This window comes from Piliocolobus tephrosceles, chromosome 8 (assembly GCF_002776525.5).
Source record: "Piliocolobus tephrosceles isolate RC106 chromosome 8, ASM277652v3, whole genome shotgun sequence".
NCBI lineage: Eukaryota > Metazoa > Chordata > Mammalia > Primates > Cercopithecidae > Piliocolobus > Piliocolobus tephrosceles.
In genome coordinates this window covers 56,412,203-56,436,566 of record NC_045441.1, presented here as the reverse complement: position 1 = coordinate 56,436,566, position 24,364 = coordinate 56,412,203, and the positions used below count along the sequence as shown (strand labels likewise).

Below are 24,364 nucleotides of genomic sequence, written 5' to 3'. Positions count from 1 at the left end.
TGAATGTGATCTCTTAGTTTTCTCTTCTAACCTCAGTTCTTCTCTCAGTTTCTCCCTGCATTTTGATGGTTGGTTACTTTAATTCTGTTTTTCAGGATTTTAATTGCTAAAAGTTATACCAGATTTTCTATGCTAGTTGTAAGGTTAGAAATACTAACTTTGTGAGATAAATCACTAACAGCCAGTTCTCCAGCCACTATTTTAAAATATTTCGCTTTGAAGCTTATTTTAATAGTTAGCTATTTTACATTAGGTAAAGTTTTGCCTAGTTTAAATTTACAAGCTCTTGGGATATTCATACTCCTGGTAGCATAAATTAAAATCTACACTTTATATTCCAAATAGTATCTCCTTTTCATTTGATTTGGCCTGAAATACCAGCATAGTAGGATTAAGGTTGACAGTAAATGTCTTTTAAAGGGTGCTAGATAAAATGTCGTGTTGATACATCTTATTATAGAATGGTGTTTATTTTCCTTTTCCAACTTAGTATTATAAATAAGAAGTTTGAGCAATTTAACTTGTATTTTGGTCCCCAAATTTCACTACCAGATATCAGATATGAAGAATTTTAGGTGCCAATTGATTCCTCAGTGCTGAATTGTTTAAATATCTTAACTGACAATGCTATGGATGTAAATCTCAAGGTTGTTTTTAAGAGCAAATATGACTTTTTTTTTTAACTGACCACTGCTTGTCCTACTTAATAGAATATGGTCTCAAATTTTGGTCACTGAGATATACAATTCGTTAATTTGATTCTAGGCTAGCCATGTAAAAGAGGGAGGAAGCGCTGGTCTCATTCCAAGCCAGTTCCTGGAAGAGAAGAGAAAGGCATTTGTTAGAAGAGACTGGGACAATTCAGGTGATGAGCTCGACACAATAAGTAATAAGGAGTCCTTTGTGACCACCTTTCTTTGTCTCTTTTGTCTAAATAAGCAAATGCATTTATTTAAAATATGTCTAGAATGAATCCCTCCCTCTGCTTTGGCGCTCATAAGTAATCTTTTTGATCCCGTTCTGCCACCTGCTGGTAGAGTATCAAAATTCAGTGGCTTAACTCACCCCCACCCTCTTTTGCTTCCTAGGATGCAACATTGGGAAGATAATTCTCCCACCCCTATAAAATATTACAGGGCAATTTTTTCATGTTCTGACATACTGCTTAAGTTATATTTGTTTTATCATCCTTCAGGACCTTTTTGTGGAACTATAAGTAGTAAAAAAAAGAAGAAGATGATGTATCTCACGACCAGAAATGCAGGTAGGTTTTAAATACTTTTTGAGAAGTCCAAGTGAAGTAGCTATATGTCATTTAGCGTGGCATAAACTCTGAATATACAGCTTTAAGTGAATGTAATTCAGATTAGTACCTAGTTGCAAGGGGCTGGCATATGAACATATGGTGCAATATGATATAAATTATTTAAATCCTGATACATACTACCATGTGCTTTATTTTGTGAGTATAGTTTACAACAAAACAAATTGGTTAGGATTTTTACTTGTCTTAATGAAGAAGCAGTATTATAATTGAAACTATTTGTCCAGAGAATTTTGAAGTAGTAATTTATGTGCCATTTCTAAAGGGTAGAATGCCTTTGTCAAGATGTTAAAAGAGTTATGTTTAAGGGCAACTGTATCCTGCTATAACACTGACCATGGTACTTTTAGAAAAATAGCACTGGATCAAATAAATCTTGGTCTGATATAACAGAATTCCTTCTTAAATCTTTCAGTCATGCAGAAAGAAATACTTTTAAAAAGAAAGGTATGGTAACTGTGTGAGATGATGGATATGTTTAATAGCTTGATTGAAGTGATCATTCACAGTGTACACATTCATGAAAACATCAAGTTGTACACTTCATATACAATTCCTATTTGTCAGTTATACCTCAGTAAAGCTGAAAGGATTTTTAAAAACAATTTAGAATAAAACCCCAGACCTGTATTGGCTACTCATTTGATGTTAAAAATAAATAAATAAAAAGGAAAGAAGGGAAAGAATGGAAACTACTATATTTATTCTTCCCAGTTGCAGAGGATGACAGGAGTAAAAAGCAGCTCTATGAATCAGAAATTTCTGGAGGCTTAATCAAAGCAGTTGGCAATTTTAAAAGTACTTTCTTGACTTCAGAGCTACCTCTATACTGGTAATAAACTAAACAGCACACCCTAAAAGAAAATAATATAGAAGACAGAAGTAGGCTTGTTTTCTCTTAATATTGGTTTAATCTACTGTGGAGAAATTGTGCAAAGAAAGAATTGCTATTAGGATAATAAACTAAGGAAGGAGTGTTATTACTACCGATTGAGAGTTACAATAACAGCAGGTAATATAATATTTCAAATCATCACTTTGGCCCTATTATTCATAAAATATAAGCCCATAAGGCTTTTTTGCAAAATAGAAAATTTGTAATTTTCCCACTAAGATTATACTTTTGGATTATGTTTCTAGTGAAAACAGTGGATCTAAAATTTGTTTTATATGTAAATTTCAAAATCTTAATATTTAAATGTATGTTGTCAGTAAAGGTCAGTATGTTGAATTTTCTAATCAAACTGATAATTATAGATTTGCCATACAATATTCATTTATATAATTGGAAGGTCACTCGTTCCATGGAACTTAAGCAACCACACTAGGTTTGCTCCTGTCCTCTGTATTTGATACATACTTTCTATATAAACTGGTCTGTAATTTGATTATTTATATTATAGGATGTCTACTGACAAATTGATAATAGATTTCAGTGGATAGAATCTCTGATAAATAAGGATAAAACATAGAATTTTTCTAGCTTGATTAATCAGACTAATTTTTTCCTTTTTTTTTTTGAGACGGAGTCTCGCTCTGTCACCAGGCTGGAGTGCAGTGGCACAATCTCGGCTTGTTGCAGTCTCCGCTTCCTGGATTCAAGTGATTCTCCTACCTCAGTCTCCTGAGTAGCTGGGACTACAGGCGCGCACCACCATGCCTGGCTAGTTTTTTGTATTTTTTTAGTAGAGACGGGGTTTCACCATGTTGGCCAGGATGGTCTCGATCTCTTAACTTCATGATTCCCCCCACCTTGACCTCCAAAAGTGCTGGTATTAGACATGAGCCACCATGCCCGGCCCGATTAGACAAATTTTTAAGGGCAAATGGATGGACCAGATGTTTAAAGCAAGATATAAAATAATTTACTGGGCCAGGCACAGTGGCTCATGCCTATAATCCCAGCACTTTGAGAGGCTGAGGCAGGAGGATCACTTGAGGCCAGTAGTTTGAGACCAGCCTGGGCAAGTCTCAAGATGGGATAGCAAGATCCCATCTCTACAAAAATAATTAAAAATTAGCTGGGTATGGTGGCCCATGCCTATGGTTTCATCTACTTGGGAGACTTCCTTGAGCCCAGGAGTTCAAGGGTACGGTGAGCTAAGATTGCAACACTATACCCTGGGTGACAGTGAGCCCTGGTCTTAAAAACAATAATAAAATAATTATTGTTTATTGTACTTTACCAAATTTGTAAAAACAAATCTATGCTAAGTAGGTACAAGTCAAGTGATATTTAACTATCAAGACAGCTAAGCCATTACTAGACAGAATTGCAGAGATTTCTTTCATGTATATAAAAGATGACTAAATAAATATTCCTATTTTCTTTTTCATTTAGAATTTGATCGTCACGAAATCCAGATATATGAGGAGGTAGCCAAAATGCCTCCCTTCCAGAGAAAAACATTAGTATTGATAGGAGCTCAAGGTGTAGGCCGAAGAAGCTTGAAAAACAGGTTTATAGTATTGAATCCCACTAGATTTGGAACTACGGTGCCATGTAAGTTTTCTGTTTTCTTTGCTATGCATTTGGCAGGAAAGAGTATGGGCATATGGAGGAGAGGGGGATTATTATCATTAATTATTGCTATTCCCAAATAAGTTTTCTTTATTGCAGTGAAAATGAACAAGTAAAAGACATTGAAAAATTTAGTAATTCTATAGCTGTTATGAAATAGTGCTGCAGTGCTCTTGGCTTGCTGTCTGGTGGCAAGTGCTTCTCTAAACTATTCAGTTCAGAAATCTTAGAATTAAATGCCTATATTTAAGAATTGTGGCAAGGTAGGCATTTAGGATTTTCTTGTACTGATGTGTATCTAAAAAGTTGGATTTTTCAACCATTTTAGTGTAAAGAAAAGGGGAAAGTTTCTGACCCTCAGACATAGCCAGTGTGGCAACAGCTGTATGAATTTACGTGGCCTGGCTTGTAGCTCTCAGTCGTGCAAGGTCGTAAACCTGATTTTTGATAGCACATCAAGAGTGATTTACCTTTTACTGCAGGCAGCGTTAATTAAGGTTACAAAGTCTGATGTATAGAATAATATTGATGAGAAGTATAACCATTAATTAATGCAAAGACCACTCATTTTATGGTCTTTGCATTCATTTCTCTATTTGCATATTTACATAGAAAGTTTAATAATCATGTCAGAAGTATGCTTGATGAGAATGGAGTTAGGTCAAGGAATTGGATGATGTTAGCGACTTAACTGTAGTGACTAATACACGTTTGTCTATAACTGTGGGGACTATTATACATTTGTCTTTGTTTTTCAAATACATAAATCTTTACTTGTGAACTTAAATGTTCTGTCCCTTGAAGAAAGCAGGAGATACGCTAACGTTGCTTTCTTAATTTCCTTTGCTATGCGTCTATTTCTGACCAAGCCCCCTTTTAATACGGCATTCCTTTAGGTATATTAATGCCTTCAAGCTATTTTGAGTCAAATCCTAGCCTAACTTTAACTTCATCTCTTTTAATTGAATTTTAGAGTTTCTCTGGTTTTGTCCAGTATATTTTGGGTTTAATTCTCAGTGAGTACTCTTATTGCTAAAATTCTTAAAAGTTAGGGAAATAGCCTTGTCATTGCCCCCATGTGCTGCTTGTACCCTTCACAGTAAGTCTTCTGATTCTACGGTAGGCATTGTAAAACACTAAATTTAGACAAATCCTAGTAAAGTGATTAACAAAACAAAAACTTCACTGTAATCAAAGTATGTTAAAGCTGCAATTGTGAAATAAAGAAAAAGTTTTTCACTTTTATCAAATTAATATGTGCCCAATGTTTTCGGCAAGTAGTTCTTAAAGACATATAATGAGGGAAAAAATAACCCCTTCTCTTCCCCTGCCGCACCACTGGTTCACTTATGAAAAACAGTCACTTTTCATTGTTTTTGCTATTTCTTTTGGTACTGTTCCATATTTCTTAATAATGTTTTTAGTCTGTTGTTTCCTGCTTTATCCAGTTTAGGCCTTATCTGTTCACTTCCTGACTGTCCTTCCAATATAAAGATAGCTGTATGTTCAGTTAGTTCAATTTTACTTTCTTGAATAGGGCTTTCCCCTTCTGTGACCCAGGAATCTCTGGAGTTCTGTTTTTCCTTATACTACCTGATTTTATGTGTATGTGTATACAATTTTTTGTTGTTTTTTAAACTAAACACTTGTTTATCCAGTAAGTTGTTTTTTTTTTTTTTTTTTCCTGGAGACCTCTGTCTCAGAACCCTCTGTCTTTCTGCTTCAATGAGGACTACATGCTGTCTCTCTGGCTGCCCACCTGTTAACACTGGAGTAGTTCCCTTTGTTGTTATCCTGGGTTGAAGCTGTTGTTCCTCCATCCCATTCTTTCTCTTTCTTGGTTTATCACCTTGTTTTGCTGGGGTACATCCTCTTGTATATGGAATGTAATGTCTGCATCTTTGTGTTATAAAATGTGTATTTTCTGCCCTTTATTTGACTAATTAGCAGAGAATAGAATTCTGGATTGTAAAATTCAAAAGCTATTACAATGTCTTCATCATCACCAAAAGAATCTCTGTACCCATTTCCCACCAACCTCCTCACCCCCTGCTGCCACAAGCAATCATGAATCTTTCTGTAAAAATAGATTTGCTTATTTTGGACATTTTATATACTGGAGTTATACAATATGTGGTATTTTGTGACTGGCTTCTTAACATGTCAGATCTCATCTGTGTTGTAGCATGTGTTAGTACTTACTTTCTTTCCCTTGCTAAGTGATTGTTACATGGCTGTACCACATTTTATCAATATATTCATCAGTTGATGGACATTTGGATTATTTTATTTTTAGCTGTTGTGAATAATGCCGCAGTCAGCATTTGTATACAGGTATTTGTGTGGACATATGCCTATTTCTCTTGGGTATATACCTAGGAATGGAATTTGTAGGTTATATGGTGACTATGTGTTGAGCCTTTAGAAGAACTTCCACACTGTTTTCCACAGCAGCTGTATATGTACCCTTTCACAATCCCAGCAGCGTATGAAGTTTCCAGTTTCTCTACATCCTCACCAACATTTGTCATCTGACTTTTTGATTATAGTCATCCTAGTGGGTGTGAAGTTGTATCTTATTTTGGTTCTCATTTGCATTTCCTTAATGGCTGATAATGTCAAACAACTTTTCATGTACATATTTGCCATTTATGCATTTTCTTTGGAGGAATGTCTGTTTAAACTGGTTGCCCATTTTTCAGTTAGGTTATTTGTCTTTTTCTTAAGCTGTAAGAGGAGGTCATATTATATTCTGGATACAAGTTCCTTATTAGATATATGATTTGCACATATGAATATTTTCTCTCATTCTTTGGTGACTTCTCATGTTTTTGATGATGTCCTTTGATATACAAAAGTTTTTCATTTTGATGAAATCCAATTTTGTATATCTTTTATTGCTCATCATGCTTTTCATATCTTACCAAATATGATACCATATCAAGGCTTTCCCTAACCTGAGGCCACAAAATTTTACTCCTGTATTTAAGAGTTTATACTACTAACTCTTATATGCAGATTATATGATCCATTTTGTCTTCATTTTTGTGTTGAGTGTGAGGAAGGGATTCAACTTTATTCTTTTGCTTGCACTTTTCCAGTTGTCACAGCACAATTTGTCAAAAAGAGTAGTTCTTTCCTCCAATGAATTGTCTTGCCACCCTTTTTGAAAATTGACTATAAATGTGAAGATGGATTTATAAACCCTCAGTTCTATTCCATTAACCTAGATGTCTGTCCGTATGCCAGTCCCACATTGTCTCAGTTACTGTGTATTTGTATTAAATTTCAAAACCAGGAATTGTGAACCTTCCCAACTTGTTCTTTCTTTTGAAGTTTGTTTTGGCTCTTCTGAGTTCCTGACATTTCTATATAAATTATAAGATAAGCTTCTAGTTTCTGCAGAAAAGGTAGCTAGAATTTTAAGAGGGATTATATTGAATTCTAGCTACCTTTACTGCAGCAAATGGAAGTTTATCTTATAATTTGTATAGAAATGTCAGTAAGTTGACTTGAGGACTACTGCCATCTTGTTTTGTTTTGTTTTGTTTTGTTTTGTTTTGTTTGAGATAGAGTCTTGCTCTGTCGCACAGGCTGGAGTGCAGTGGTGTGGTCTTGGCTCACTGCAGCCTCCGCCTCTTGGATTCAAGCCATTCTCCTGCCGCAGCCTCCTGAGTATCTGGGATTACATGCACCCACCATCCTGCCTGGCTAATTTTTTTTGTATATTTAGTAGAGACTTACTTTCACCATGCTGGCCAGGCTGGTTTCGAACTCCTGACCTCAGGTGATCCACCCGCCTCAGACTCCCAAAGTGCTGGGATTACAGGTGCTATCTTAACAGTATTAATTCTTCCAGTCTGTGAGCATAGATGTCTTTCCATTTATTTAGGTCTTCATTTTAATGCTGTTTATGGTTTTCATTGTACAAATGTTATGCTTTTGTCACATTTATTCCTGAGTATTTTGTTCTTTTTTATTCTATAGCAAAAAGTATTTTCTTAATTTCCTTTTTGGATTGTTCCTTGCTAGTGTATAGAAATAAACTGATTTTTGTGTGTTGGCTTTGTCTTTTAGCCTTGCTGACCTCATTGATTCTAATGATGATTTTTTTTGTGTGGGTTCCTCAGGGTTTTCTATATACAAAATCATGTCATTTGCAAATAGAGATCGTTTTACTTGTTTCTTTCCAGTCTGGGTGCTATTTATGTCTTTGTCTTGTCCAATTGCCTCAACTAGAACCTGCAGTGTAATGTGTAATAGTGTAATAGAAGTGGCAAAAGTGAACATCCTTGTCTTGTTCATGATCTTAAGGAGAAAGGAGAAAGCATTCCATCTTTCCATTTTAGCTGTGGGTTTTTCACAGATGCCTTTCATCAGATTGGAGAAGTTCCCTTGTGTTCCTACTTTGTTGGCTTTTTACCAAGAAAGGGTACTGGATCTTGCCAAATTCTTTTTCTTTGTTGATGGTTCATATGATTTTTGTTTTTTATTGTCTTCTATTGATATGATGTATTACATTCCTTGATTTTTATATATTGAACCAACCTTGTCTTTTTGTGGTAAATTCCATTTGGTTATGATGTGCCGTCTTTTTTATATACTTCTAGATTCGGTTGCTTGTAATTTGTAAGGATTTTTGTATCTATATTTATAAGGGATATTGGTCTGTAGTTTTCATTCTTACGATGTCATTGTCTAGCTTTGATATGGTAATACAGGACTTATAGAATGAGTTGTGAAGTATTCTTTCCTCTTTCATTGTTTGGGAAGAGTATGTAAAGGATTAATTATAATTTGTTCCATGTTTGATGAAATTCACCCATGAAGCCATTTGACCCTGGGCTTTACTTTGTGGGAAATTTTGATTATTAATTCAGTCTCTTTACTTGTTATAGGTCAACTGGATTTTTTTTTTTAATCAGTTTCAGGATTTCTGCAGGGTTCATAGTAATATTTTTTCTTTCGTTTCTGATTTTAGATATTTGAGTCTTTCCTGTTTTATTCTTAGTCTATGTAAAGATTTGTCAATTTTGTTGATCTTTTCAGACAATCAAATTTTGCCTTTGCTGATTTTCTGTATTTTTTCTACTTTCTAATTTTTGCTATAATCTTTATTATTTTCTTTCTTACTTGTACTTTGGGTTTATTTTACTCTCTTTCTGTTTTTTTAGATAGAAAATTAGATTATTGATTTGAGATCTTTTTTAACATAGGCTTTCACAGCTATAGATTTCCCTCTAAGCACTTAGTTGCATCTTAAAGTTTTTGGTATGCTGCGTTTTTGTTTTCATTCATCTCAAAATACTTTTGTTTTGAGTGGGCGATATATATGTGTGTGTATATATATATATGTTCAATGATACTTGTCTCTGTAGATGGCTACAGAGACTTTAAAACCATAATCCTGAATATACAACTATGCAACACAGACCAGTTAGTCAGATCTAATATAATAAACTGGCTTCTTATGACAACTATTCTGTTCCAACCCTTCTTTCATCCACAATGACCCTAAATCTTACATGAATACAGTTACTCTGGCAGAACAGAAACCCATCTTTGTGACCGAAAGTAAAAACCAAAGAAGAAATAGCAATTCATCCGTTGGTTGGTGAAAGCAAGAAACGTAGTGCCCTTCACTGTGCTGCTTAGTCTTAATTCATTTTGTCCCTGTTATTCAGCCCATCCGTTTAGCTCTTAATATGTTTGAATTAGCCATATGATTCAGCTCTTTAGTGCTCATCACAGTGCTGATCTTTTTCCCATCAGTAGCTTTTAAGACAATTATCAAGGGCTTAAAGCCCTCCACAGAACCTTTTCTTAGCATGAATGGGTTTAGTTCAACCATCATACATCTTCAACGTAATGAACATGCTGCTGGACAACTGGCACTCTGGAAGCGCCTGATCAGCTCTATCTGTAACTGTGCTCTTCAACAGCACCATCTCCTCTCAGAGTATTTTCTTTCACTTGTGATTGCTTATTTGATCCATTGGTTATTTGGGAGTATATTGCTTATTTTCCATATATGTTTGAATTTCTAAAATTTTCTCTGTTATAAAATTAAGGTGATTTAACTTTCTTTATATATTACAAAATGATCCTAAAATAAAATAGAAAAACATTGTAATTTTAGGGAGATATAGGCTATGTTATGAATCCTGTTTTCTCTTTAACATTGACATCCTGAGCTTAGTTAACAAATTAAGTATTACTTTGTTGATTGTTTCTTCATTATTTGAATAGCAGCTAAAATTAATAGTTTTGCCTGTCATAAAAAATTACTTCTAAAAAATCACATTATGTAGTTGCTCAGTATAGAAGTCTAAGGAATCAGTTGTAGTCAAACAGTGTTCTAATTTCTCTGTTCTAGACATGGAAAGCAGTTTAAATATGTGACAACGTAGATTGTTTTTTGGAGTGTTAGTAGAGAATAGGATTGTAGTTAAAGTTCACTTGTAAACTGAAGAACATTTCTCTAAGAATTAAGATTCCCTCAGCATGGAGGTGGGGATAGTACATGTACATATACGTATTTATTTCAAGCAATGCATTCCCTTGTATGGTTTCACTGTAGTACTTCACAAAAAAAAAAAAAAAAAAAAAAAAACTACTTTTAAAATTAATGTTCACAATGTTGAAGCAAGTCCTATTATGCATTTATTTGGAGCATTAAAAGTTGCCTTTGAAGTTTTATTATACACCTTTGGTGACTAATTCCAGAAACCTTAAAGATCACACAATTTCAAATATGAGAAGCCATCATAGCATCTTGAAGATTCTTGAAGATACTTTATAAACACTCTTTACACTAGTCTAAGATGACCACTCCCAAGGTTGAGCCAGAAAACAAGGGAAAAACGGGAGTCCTATTATACATAATGATCTCATTTGACTCTTATGTTTGAGCATGAGTTTGAAGTTAATTTTGTTCTTATAAAAATTTTCTATGTCTTATGCTTGCTAGAATTAGTCAAAACACTGTCATCTTTTTATTTGGATTGCTTTCTTAGTTTAGTTTGGTGTACTTAATAATTCCATCAGTTATTCTGCAACTACTTAGCTAATAGAAACAGAATACTTCTTGTCTCTGATCCAGCAAAGCCCAGAGTAAGGCTAAGCTTGAAATAACACACTCAAAAATTACTTTTCTTCTTCAAAGTTATTGTTAACAAAGTTGTCAGAGAGTACACATTTGCAACAGTTTAGAAAGTGGTAATAACCGTTCCTAGCACAGACCAACTTGCAAAGGATTGTATGTCTCTGAAAGTATTCAAAGCTATAAAATATCAGACAAAAGGATCTCCTAAATTTTGACTTGAGCTATTCAATCTCATTTTCCCAGAAATAATATGTTGGGTCAGAGGAGAGGAGTTTAATAGACCATAATAATAATAATGAGGTGGCTAGCTCTACCACTGAAGTGTAAAATAGAACAATTAACATTTGGGAGTATCAATAAACAGGAAGCTAAAAGAAAGGGTTGGTTTTGAGGTAAGATAAAGGATAGATAATTTGTGGGGAAAACTGCACTTTACAAAATTGGTATTACAACTAAGAATAGGTGAACTTTGCTTACTCACCTTTTGGGACACTTAGGAAGTGTTAATGTGGAAAGGAAGGACGTGATGGATTCCTAAGGAGAAGGAGAGTGCTCGTCAGTTGAAAAGACTCACTCACAACATGCCTCACACTTATTAACACTTTACCATAATTAAGAACATCATTGAAGGCTCTGCTGCTAGGTAAAATTTTGAGTTTCAAAGTGATTTTAAGAAGCCTGTTTTTGGATGCGAATTTTGTTTAGGGGACTACCTCTGAAAATATTCCTCTAAGGTATCAAGAAACTTTTTCTATTAAAGGGCCACATGGTAAAGTTTTAGGCTTTGCAGTCCATACAGTCTGTCACAATTACTACCACCGTTTTAATGGGAAAGAAACCATGTATGATACATAAACAAATGAGTATGACTGTAGTCCAATAAAACTTAAAGAAGCAGATCAGATTTGGTCATAGGCTGTAGTTTGCTGCACCAAGTGGAAAAATGTTAAGCCACCCTATGTATTTTAGTCTATTTTTTATGCCCTACAATTTCTTTGTACAAAAATCTCAACACTATTTTATTTAGTTACTTCACGGAAACCAAGGGAAGATGAAAAAGATGGCCAGGCATATAAGTTTGTGTCACGATCTGAGATGGAAGCAGATATTAAAGCTGGAAAGTATTTGGAACATGGGGAATATGAAGGAAATCTCTATGGAACCAAAATTGATTCTATTCTTGAGGTTGTCCAGACTGGACGGACTTGCATTCTGGATGTCAACCCACAAGTAAGCTGCTTGGATTCCAAAGCTGTTTTTTATATTTTATTTTCTGTGGAGTTTTTTTCATGTATGTTGGGAATGTTGGGTTGGGGTTGTTCGTTTTGTCAGGGTAGAAAGGTGACTCCCTCCATTACCTTTGGGTGATAGAGAATGTTATTATGTATACATAGCTAGTTAAATAAATCTCTGAACAATTAGCCAACAGCAGCTTGGGTAGCAATAGAAACTGTGTGATTAGATCTATGGTAGAAGTTTAGTATATATTTACCTGTTCAAGTAATGCATAAATGCATATGTTAAAAAATGTGAAGTTTAAAACTCAAGTCTGCAATATAAAGAATAAAAAGTTAAAGTCACTCCCCCTCCTACGTGACACACATGCACACCTCTTATTCTCACTCTGTGTTTCTCTCTCACCTACCCCTTCCCGCTCCACTACACTTAGCCCAACCTCACCTCCCTCCTCAGAGATGAGTTGTTAATAGTTTCTTATGTCTCTTCTGGTCATTTCACTGTGCCTTAAATACAAATATATATAAGGTAATGGGTTTTCTGTTTTTGTTGTTTCTTTTTACAAAAATGGAAAAATTCTACATAGAATTTTCAGGGGTTTTATGAAATAGTACTGTTTCTTGAAGATCTTTTTATGGTTAGTTACTGTAGAGCTTTTTTTTCTTTGTAATTGCTATATAGTACTTTATAGTATGAATATATATTCGTTTAACCACTCTCCAATAAATCAACATTGAGGTTATTTCTACTTTTTTGGTATTAACAGAATTCTACAATTAACATAAAAAGAGTTTACATCACTCTTCATGATTTTTTGATCATTGTTTTATACTTTCGTTTCTTCAAGAGGAACAGACTGAATTTAGAACAAAATAAATGGATCAGTATTTTAAGAAAGTACTATATGGAATGAGAATGACAAAACGGAGATAGGTATTAAATTATGTCCTTTACTCCACAGAACAAGTGCAAACAGCCTTTGATTTATACTAAAGGGTAGCAGAATTCTAGTTCTAATATTGTATAAATTGGCTTATAATTATTCTTTTACGTAGGCATTGAAAGTATTGAGGACGTCAGAATTTATGCCCTATGTGGTATTTATTGCGGCTCCAGAGCTAGAGACATTGCGTGCCATGCACAAGGCTGTGGTGGATGCAGGAATCACTACCAAGCTTCTGACCGTGAGCTAACCATATGATTTTCCTTCTAAAATCTTTCCTTTTCTTTTGAGCATGTTTATTTAACTCTTATCTAATTTATTTTTATTTATTTATTTTTGAGGCAGAGTCTTGCCTTCTTGTCCAGGCTGGAATGCGTTGACACGATCTAAGCTCACTGCAACCTCACCCTCCCAGGTTCAAGCGATTCTCCTGCCTCAGCCTCCCAAGTAGCTGGGATTACAGGCGTGCACCACCAGGCCCAGCTAATTTTTGTATTTTTAGTAGAGACGGGGTTTCCCCATGTTGGCCAGACTGGTCTCGAACTCCTGACCTTGAACTCCTGATCTGCCCACCTTGGCCTCCCAAAGTGCTGGGATTACAGGCGGGAGCCACCACGCCTGGCCAACTCTTAGCTAATTATGCTATGAAACAAACATGCTATATAAGGTGACAGAATAAAAATTAATTAGATGTAGTTAGGATCTGGAACAGTATTCTTTTACTTGAAAATCATTATACACGTTATTTTAAATCAAAAATTTAGTTCCCCTTTGTAAAATGAAATGGACCAATATTAAAATATGCATATTAATTGAATACCTTCATTTTACTAGTGGGGTGACTGGGCTCCAAGATCATTAACAGACATGTTTATTATATGGTTTATCATTGGTAAAGTCAGGTGTTCTGATGTTTACTTTCTATTACATGTTTTTTCCTTTTTTTCCTCTCTCCTTTTTCACTTATGGAAATTCAAAAATATATGCAAAAGAGGGGAAAAATGAGCCCTTATGCCCATCGCCTAGCTTCAATAATCATGGCAATGTCTTGTTTTAATTAGACCCCTACCCACTTCCTCCTCTCCTTGAATTATTTTGAAGCAAATCTTTGATATCATGTCATCCATAAATATCTCAATATTTATATCTAAAAGATAAAGACATTTAAAACATACCATTAATACGACAAAAAATAATAAGCAGTATCTTACTGTCATCTACATGCAGTCTATATGTAGTTTCTCCAAGGTTTGTTTTTTTGTTGTTGTTGTTCAAATCAGTATTCGAACAAGATCAACACATTGAATTTACTTGTTGTCACCTAAATCTTTTTCCCAGCTTAATTGAGGTATAATTGATACACAGTAAGCTGTGCATACCTTACGTGTCCCACTTGATCAATTTGGCCATATATTTGTACTCATGAAAGCCATTACAACCAAAATAATGAACATGTCCATCGTCTCCACACATTTCCCTGTGCTCCTTTGTAACCTGCTCCCTGCACCCTTCCTCCCACCACTCTCACCGTTTCCCCCCACTGTACTTGGTTATATGCCATGAAATCAGGTAGTAGTAGTTTTCTTTGCTCTTTTTCAAGTTGATCCATGTCTCTGCTTTCTGAATGTATGAAACATAGTAAGTGTTTAATGTCTTTGCAAATTCTAACATGTGAGTCAGTTCTGGATTGGTTTTGATTGAATGATTTTTCTCTTTATTATGGGTATATCTTCCTGCTTCTTTGCAATCCTGGTAACTTTTTTGGATGCCAGACATTGTGAGCTTTGTTCTAGGATGCAGTTATTTGGAAATAGTTTGTTTTTTTCAGGTCTCACTTTTTAAATTTGTTAGGTAAGACCCAAGCATTTCTTATTTTAGGGCCAGTTATTCCCCCACAAATAAGGTAAGACCTATTTGATACTCCTACCACGGCCTGTGAGTCATGAGGTTTTCTATTCTGGCTAAGGGGGAATAGGTGCCATCCCTGGGTACCTCTAATCCTTTCTGGTGGTTCTTTCTCAGCTTCAGGTCATACTTGTGTGCGGGTTGGTACTCAGCTGAATGCTGGACAAGGACCTTCTGCATATCTCCAAAGTCTGTCTCTGCTGCTCTTCCCCCGCAGCGTTCCGTCCTGCAAACTCTTGCCACCTGGGTCTCCCTGGGCTCAGCTCTGTCTTCAACTCAGAGTGCTGTAGGATCCTCTGGGCTCACTCTCTCTATCCTACTACCCATAAATTCTTTCAAGCCAGTAAACTGGAGTAATCGTAGGACTCACTTCATTTGTTTTCTATCTTTCTGTGATCTGTTTTTAATATCTTGATGTATAGTATCTTAAAAACTATTTCATACGTTTTGTCCATAAATTAATTGTTAGGTGGGAGAGGTAGTCTGGTGCCTGTTATTCCACCTTGGCTAGAAGCAGACGTCCCTTTAGTACCTTTTAATCTGTAAATTCTCACTACCACCCTCCCTCCCCTCTCTTTTCACATTGTTTTAGTTGTTTAAAAAAAAAAGTAGATCATTTATCCTACAGCATGTTCCATAATCTGGATTTTACCCATTCTGCCCCCATTGTATCATATTCCTCTATCCCTTCTATTTCCTGTAAACTGATAGGTCGATCTAGAGGGTTGGTCAGACACAGATTCAGGTTAATCAGGGTTTTGTTTGGTGGTTGGTTGGTTTTTGCAAGAATAATTCACAGGTGGTACGTGTTTTATTACATCATGAGGCATACGTCAGGCTTTTTGTCATAAGATTAATCAGTGGGGTCAGAAGTTGTTAGTCTGATCTATAAAGTTCCTCAGTAACTCTTTACCTAATGGTTTTAGCAAACTTTATTGATCTTTGCCTTGGATAAGTATTTTTTTTAGGGATGGCAAAGTGGTAGTATTCTAAGTTTGTCATTCCTTCTACGTTTATAAAATAGAATTCTTAAAAAGAACTTTTCCTCATCAAGTAGTTGATTATTCTGAGGTACAGTTGATACAGGAAAGGCAGGATACATCTTTGATACTGTCCTTTGTAGGTCAGCTTTCAGAATAATGAGTTTATTCCCCAAGAGCCTCTAGAGGTTACAGGTGACCTGCTGAGATTGGCTTTGTTTTTTCAATTTCTTGAGCACATGTGTTCAAACTCATTTGATGTGCTTTATTCTGTTGCAGTGATTATTCTTATTGGTGCTAAGATTGTCCCATCATTGACCAGTAGGAGCTTATTCTAGTTGGCCCTTGAGACCTTTTTTTTTTCATGACCCTGATAGTCTTGGATAGCTTCCTTGCTATCTGGGAGAACAAATGTTCCAGGCTCATCTTGTACATTTTCTGTTCTGGGCCAGGAACCAGCCATTTTTCCAAGATACTCTGATTTCTTTTAGGGTAAATGGTGTTTTAAGACCATAATACTAACAGTGCCCATTGTCACAGAGTTGATCACTGCTTCTTGCTGACCTTTTTATGTGGACAGTGCTAGCATATATGCTTTTCTGTTTGTATGTTTGAAGGAAAATATATCATGAATTTATTCTGATATTTTCCAATCAAATTCAAGATCACAGGATTTTTATTTAACTTATTTTATCTTATATGCCTAATTCCTTTCTCTTATGCTGAATATCCCAGTTCTCGTAAACACTGGAAATGTTAGAATTAGAATATCACATAATTGCTCATTTGCTTTATTCCACAGTACAAATACAACATTCTGGGAATAAGTATATCAACACAACCACCACTAGTATCATTACTGCGAACAGTCCCCCCAGCTCCCCACCTAGTTCTTTCTGTCTTTAGAGTATATCCCACTAAGTATATACAGTCAGATCACTATGGGTTTTGTTTTTTTGTTTTTTTCTGTCACCAGGCTGGAGTGCAGTGGTGCAATCTCGGCTCACTGCAACTTCTGCCTCCCGAGTTCAAGCGATTCTCCTGCCTCAGCCTCCCGGGTAGCTGGGACTACAGGCACGTGCCACCACACCCAGCTAACTTTTGTATTTTTAGTAGAGATGGGGTTTCACCCTGTTGACCAGGAAGATCACTATGTTTTAAAGTCACTTGAAGTACCTTCTCTCTGTGTATTTAGGTCGGTTATTCTTTTTAATGTTTAAATTATTGTGTCTTCAGCTAGTAGGAACCTATTCAACTTGGCTTCTAAGTCTTTTTAACACGATTCTAGTAGTGTTTGATAATTCCTTGCTTTCTGATATGACAAGATGCTCCAGATTATTCTACATTTCCTGGCCCAGACCTGGAACCAGCCATCCAGAAGCCCTTGTTTCGTTTAGTGGGAGATAGCATTTAAAGATAATTCAGACAGTAAGAGTATACATTAAACTCAGTTGGACATTGTTTTTAGACCTTTTGAGTAACCAGAGGTAGGAAATAAATTTTTTGTTTTTAGAAAACATACATCGTTCGTTCAATTTGAAAGTTTCAAATGAAATTTTACATTATTCTTCTTTAGCTTTATATTTGCCTTTTTTCCCTCTTATCCTGAAAACCTTGGTTTGTGATTATATTAACATCATTTCTTTTCTTACATGTATATAAATATAATTTAAGTACATGCACATATGTAATTTCTGAGTAATATCTGTATTAACAATATGATTAGTGAAAATATTTAAGTTTCAGTCTTTTATTAATTGTTCTTAGGATATATCCCACTAGATTTTTTTTTTTCCTTCAACTTTTGTTTTGAGTTCCAGGGTACACGTACAGGATGTGCAGGTTTGTTACATAGGTGAACGTGTGCCATGGTGGTTGGCTGCACAGATCAACCCATCACCTACATATTAAGCCCAGCATCCATTGGCTATTCTTCCTGATGCTCTCTCTCCCCTGTGCTCCTACCCTGACAGGCCCCAGTGTGTGTTATTCCCACCATGTGTCCATGTGTTCTCATTGTACACCTCCCACTTACAACCCACTAGATATTATCTTCTTTTAAAGCCACTGAAATTATTCCTTGAGGCGTGGTTAAACCACCAACTTGGAACACAGGTTTATTTGTTTTATTTTGCTTCTGATTTTTAAGAATGGCTTTTATTTGAATTTAAATTTTGTTGTGTAATTCTGTACAACATTTTCATTGCTCCAACATAAATCTTAAAACAAATCTAGCTTTTCTGTGCCCTCTCCGTTTGTTTCCTCCCACCCACATTGGCTACCATTATTGCTAGCCATTTTACCATATTAATTTCCAATATAAGCAAGTGTGCCTGTGTATCCTCCCCCCCCCATTTTATACATAAATCGTACCTTATGTACAAAATGTACCTGCATTTTCCCCATATCATTATATTCTGGAGACCACTCGGTAGCCAGAGAGAGAATCTTTATTTCCTGTTCCATCTGTATGGCATACTCCATTATTGTTAACAGGTTTTTTTTTTTTTTTTAAACAAATCAAATTGCTAATGGCTGTAATAGGCAAGAATTGCTTTCAAGTTGAATTGTGGCCTGTTTACATATCTATGATCAGAGGTATTTTTGTTGTTTCAAACTCATTTAGAAATCTCAGTGTTAGCTGAAATGTAAGTATTAGGGTCCTTCAGGCCTGGCAGTGAATCCACTTCTCTCTCTACACTTTCTACACAAATGACATTGTTGGGTGCTTCCATCAACATCATTTATATTCGTGCCATTGTTATGCTAATGATTTATGTACAGCTAGCTCAGACCTCAGAGCTCTGATTTGCATAACCAGTAGCCTGCTCTACATCTCCACTTGGATGTCTCACAAACATCTTAAGCTTACCATATTACAAAGTAGCACACTTCGTTTCCCCCAGAAATTGTGCTCTCCCCACCCCTCCACTCTGTATCTCCCACAGCCACCCATTTACCTTAGTTAGAAACCTAAGAGCAATTCATGACTCATTCATTTTCCTCCCTTTTCAAATCCTAGATGATGTAAAAAACTAATCCTGATTATTTTATCACCAAAATAAATTTCCAGTCTCGTGTCATTTTCATCTCCTCTGTCACCATCATAATCTAGGCAACCCTTTTCTCTGACCTGGATTCCTGCCATCAGTCTCCCTGCTTCTACTCATGTCATGCCACATTTTCACTTGAGGCCCACAGAGGTCTTTCGATCACATAGGGGTCCTCCATGACCTACCTGGTTCCCGAGCCCTTCACCCATTCCGGTCTTCTTTCAGTATCTTGAACGTGCCAGGATCGTTTCCTTCCTCTGGGTTTTGCCCTGCTGTTTCCTCTGCCTGGATGCTGACCTCCTTATTTTCATTTAGTTCTCAGCTTAACTGTCATTTACTACTCAGTCTCTTTCCAATCACTTTATCTAAAGTAGATCTCTTAAAATTCTTTGTGCCTGTTTTGTTTCTTTCATGGTAGTTATCACAACTTGGAATTTTTAATATTTATTTCTTCTTTATCTCCTCCACTAAAGGATAGGAACCCTCTCTGTTATTCATTGTTATACCCACTGATTCTTAAACATAGTAGACACCTTAATAGGAACTCAATAAATATTTGTAGAATATATAGAAGTATAGTGAAATTCAAAACACCATCTTACAAAAAGCTTTACTTATGTGGAACCCATTGCTTATGTACTCCCACATCATTCCACAATGACTAAAACTACTCTATGAAATATGAACAGTGCATGGACAAAAACACAAATAAATGTATGTGAGTATGTGTTTTGGTGGAGGATGGGCAGCATGTAAGGTTAATCTTCAAAAAACAGTTCTAAGATTCTCTGATCTTATCTTAGAGAAAGGTAGCAAATTTGGCTTTGAGCTTAACAGCCACTACAAATTGGGTTCCATGATGTACATAGGCCATAAGATAAAAATCTTTTGAAAAGGATGATATAGTGGAGCTAGAAACCAGTCACCTACAGTAATTCTTTTGTTACTGTAGATTCACTGCAGTATTATTCACTCCAAGATTATTGTCAGCAGTCTTTTAATTAGGAATTTTATCTTAATATCAGTCAAACAGAAGATGCAGAATACTCATAAATGTAAACATGAGTATTGTTGGAAAGAATAAGACATGAACAGATGGCAGCGTTGTCTTTAACACTATATGGATTAGACTTTGAGGATTAATACCAGAATTACCAGGAATATATCTAACCTATTTATTATATTCACTTCTAGTTGGAGTTTGAGCAAGTAAATAGGCATTATAATACAAACATTTCCTTTTAAAACTCTTCAACAGGACTCTGACTTGAAGAAAACAGTGGATGAAAGTGCACGGATTCAGAGAGCGTACAACCACTATTTTGATTTGATCATCGTAAATGACAATCTAGACAAAGCCTTTGAAAAACTACAAACTGCCATAGAGAAACTGAGAATGGAACCGCAGTGGGTTCCAATCAGCTGGGTTTACTGATGATTCCGTAAGGTTAACAATGAAAATTAAACTTTTAAAAAGTGACTGCAACAATTAAACCTTCTACTGAGAAAATACATCACAGTTAGAAGATCATCTGCCAAGTCGGGGCGTTTTTATGGTGTAGATTGAAATAACAGTACACTGTTCTGAATTTTTATATAAATTGTGGTTGGGAAGGTGTACTAATATATAATTTATCTTAATTTTTCTAACTTTGTATGGATAATCTTTCTATTCATATCACATAAAGAAATGCGTTGAAGCATTTTGTATATGTTTTGATTTAGTACCCTTGCCTTTTTCATCAAAGGAGTTTTCAAATCATTCACTCTTAACATTGGTCTCATATTTTCACTGTGATAATGAATATTACTTGAAATAGTTTTGTAAAGCTATCATTAGTTCAGTATTGAAATAGTGAAGGGTTAATCTTAATAGAAGAAAATACAGTTATTGACCTTCCTTCTTATAAATTTCTTACAAAAGCAGAATTTTAATGTCAGTGTTACAGCTAGTCTACTACCATCTAAATCTGACATCAAAAGTCTGATCAGTTTACGTATTTTCATTATTTCAGAGATGTATGGCTATCCATTCTAATTTATACAGTTGTTTTAGTTTTGTCTCTTCATTTCTATCTTTACTGAAAAATTGAAGAGCAATACCTTGCACTCTCTTACGAGGTTATTCTTTTTATTTGTTGCAATGTTATGATACTAATTTAATGTGTACACAGTAAGCTCTGAGGCTGGAAGCAAGGTCATGCAGACTGAGAGAGTGCCTTATCCTATAAAACCTTACAGCAAAATGACACTTGAAGAAAGCTTATTTTCACATGTAAAATTTTAACTAACAAAAGGAACCTACTACTTTAAACAATGTTTTTATTAGAACATGGTCAGCAAATGTATCATGCCTCTGCAAATTTTAGTGATGTTTAAAGATGCCTCTAAGTTTGCAGTTGTAGGTTTTTGTGAATAATCAATGTGCTATTGGAAATGTGATGTGATACTTAGGGTGCCTGTTCTGTCTGTTGTGTTGAGAACCAAATCCATTGAACAACTTAAAAAATTGGGAAATAATTGTCAGCTGTTTTGTATACATACACACAAAATATATACATTATATAATATGTATATTATGTATTATATAATATATATTAAATAATGTTTTGTATATTTTTTACATATCTGTTAAGAAATGTACTTTGTTTTTTGTTTGTTTGTTTGTTTGTTTGTTTTGAGATGGAGTCTGTCTCTGTCGCCCATGCTGGAGTACAGTGGCACGATCTCAGCTCGCTGCAACCTCTGCCTCCTGAGTTCATGTGATTCTCGTGCCTCAGCCTCCCAAGTAGCTGGGATTACAGGTGCATGCCACCATGCCCGGCTAATTTTTGTATTTTTAGTAGAGACGAAGTTTCACCATGTTGGCCAGGCTGGTCTCGAACTCCTGACCTCAAGTGATCTGCCCACCTTGGCCCCCCAAAATGCTGGGAGTACAGGCATGAGCCACCGCACCTAACCAAAAAATGTACTTTTTGTTTAATGATTACCGAAAGAAGTTGTCCTTTAGATGCATTGACTTATACAAATTCCCACATTCACCTCAGTTAATATCTTCGTTTAGGATTCTTGGATAATAGAAATTCTTCCTAAAACATATTCAGAGATGCAACTCATTATTAAATTAAGGTAACCACATTCTGTATTGTTGCCAGCTTTTCATATAAACATTATTCACACTTTAAAGGATTAGGTGCTTAAATATTGATGGTCATCTTTGTCTAGTGTTAGGTGCCAGACACCTGGCTGCTGAATTTGTTTTTTCTCTCACCAAGGTTGTCATATGGAATGCCAGCTGGGAGAACTTGGAGGGATCTTTTTCACAATAAAACAAAACACCCAAGTTGTCATATTGCTAAAGCTGGAAATCTATAGGTTTTTCTTTTTTTCTTTTTTTTTGATTCTAGCTTTCATTGCCAGAACACAAATTCACGTTTCTTGTCCCAGGACAGGGAATTGGTGACAAAATGGATTATACTATTTTAATAACTGTGGAAACTTTCAAACTACATGTATTTACACCAAATTCTTGGCTTCTCAAAGCAACATGAATTAAAGCACAGTATCAAGGTGATGCCCTATGACTTAATGTTTTAACACACACTTGAAATTTTAAGAGAAATTTCAGTTCTGCACTCAGGAAATGTGCTGTATTCTCTAATGTACTTTCATGCTGCAGCATGGAGCCTCTTTAAACAGCTTTGGGATAATTATAGCAGCACAAGAAGTTTATCTGCCAAATATTTCAATCATCTTGGTACAATAGATGACTTTTACATCATGTATATTGTTAGCCTTATGTGATATAAAATGTATTACTTAGAAAATATACTTAAAGGAATTATTTCTTATAAATGGTATTCATGATTGACTAATTAATGCATATTAGATTTCTCCTAATATAAAATGATGCAGTTTAGTTCATTTCAGTCTAGATGCCAGTGCTAACAAGAATACATTTAGATAAGTTCATTTTATCTCAATGAAGAATCATTGAACTTGAAACCCAAGTCCCATATGAATCTGCAGGAATGAGCAGTGCTCTGCTGGGGCAAGAAGCCCAGGGGTCCCAGGGTTCTTCCTAGGTAATGAGAGTATAGCTGTGATCAAGGAAATGTGAACTTCTCATTTGGGAAGATCTGTGATAATTAGCTTTATGGAAGAGAAAATGGTTTAGAGTGATGTTGAGCAGTTGTTAAGGGTTGAAATAGACATACACATGCATGTGCTTTTGGGAAACATGGTGTGCCAGCACATTAATGTGCCTGAGGGCTCCTTGTGGATAGGTGAGTGTCCACATTTCAGCACTCAGGGCATGATTGTACACAACTGAAGACTATATATGTATATTTTTTCATTTTCAATTGTACAAATACCCATAGAGGTGATATCCCTGGATAAGTCATTTAACCGTAACTTAGTGAAATAAATGTGATGGCCCTACAAAGTAGAATTTTCACCTTCATTACAGCCTTGCCTTTATTATGCAGTCTCCATTTCTGTGTGGTATTTGGTAATATCACATGTCAGATACATCAGGACTTTGTTTATTTTGGCTAACTCTAACTATACAATTGCTGAACATAGCTTTCTGAAATGGAAATTATATCAGAAACCCAGTATGCCTACAGCAGTAGTAGCCTAAACCCTAGATTCTAGAATCCAATAAATTTATAGTAGTTTTTAAGAAGTTTCCTTTAAAGCAACAAATAGATTATTAAGGCAAATTTAGATAATAACCCAAGTTAGCGATAAAACCATGTGACATTACAGATTATATCCAGATACTAACTGCTTTGACCATATCCCAATGACAATAAAAAATGATCCTTGCTTTAAAAATTATTTAATGGTACTTATTTTTCTGTATAACAAGTGTCATGATCCCAGTGATTGGAGTTGATTTTCAAGGTGGATAGCCATAGAGTTAGGTAAAATTATTTTGAATTGGCAAACTAAAGATAACAATTTTGAAAACTGCTCAAAATAATAATCTCCTTACATTTTACTTTTGTAACTTCTGAAACAGTACTCCATTATCCAGAAATCACAGGCTAGAGAGCCAATAATTTTATAGTAATTAACCTTAACTAAACATGAAAAAGGCAATCCTGAAGTTTTATGTACATAGTTCAATTTTTAAATGTTTGAGTTGCCATATATTATGTGTGTGTGTATATATATATATACAGCTATGTGTATAATATGTAAAATTCTCCCAAAATATATGAATATAAAACTGAATGCATTCATGTAATTATAACTAGCATTCTAAAATTTTTAATTACTCCCATTTC

The 24,364-nt window shown here is 35.2% G+C and overlaps 1 protein-coding gene across 3 annotated transcripts in view; it reads left to right on the top strand.

The window, feature by feature from the left end:
* MPP6 (membrane palmitoylated protein 6) overlaps positions 1-20,770 on the top strand; it is a 104,395-nt gene extending 83,625 nt beyond the window's left edge. For 2 of the 3 annotated variants that reach the window (XM_023225936.1, XM_023225937.2), the window contains exons 8-13: positions 766-865; positions 1,196-1,264; positions 3,666-3,827; positions 11,978-12,180; positions 13,242-13,370; positions 20,326-20,767. In XM_023225936.1, the coding sequence (XP_023081704.1) occupies positions 766-865; positions 1,196-1,264; positions 3,666-3,827; positions 11,978-12,180; positions 13,242-13,370; positions 20,326-20,502 (840 nt within the window). In that variant the 3' untranslated portion in view covers positions 20,503-20,767. Of the gene's footprint in view, positions 1-765; positions 866-1,195; positions 1,265-3,665; positions 3,828-11,977; positions 12,181-13,241; positions 13,371-20,325 lie in introns of all 3 variants that reach the window. The other variant, XM_023225938.1, reaches the window with a different exon arrangement.
* Positions 20,771-24,364: the final 3,594 nt, after the last annotated feature.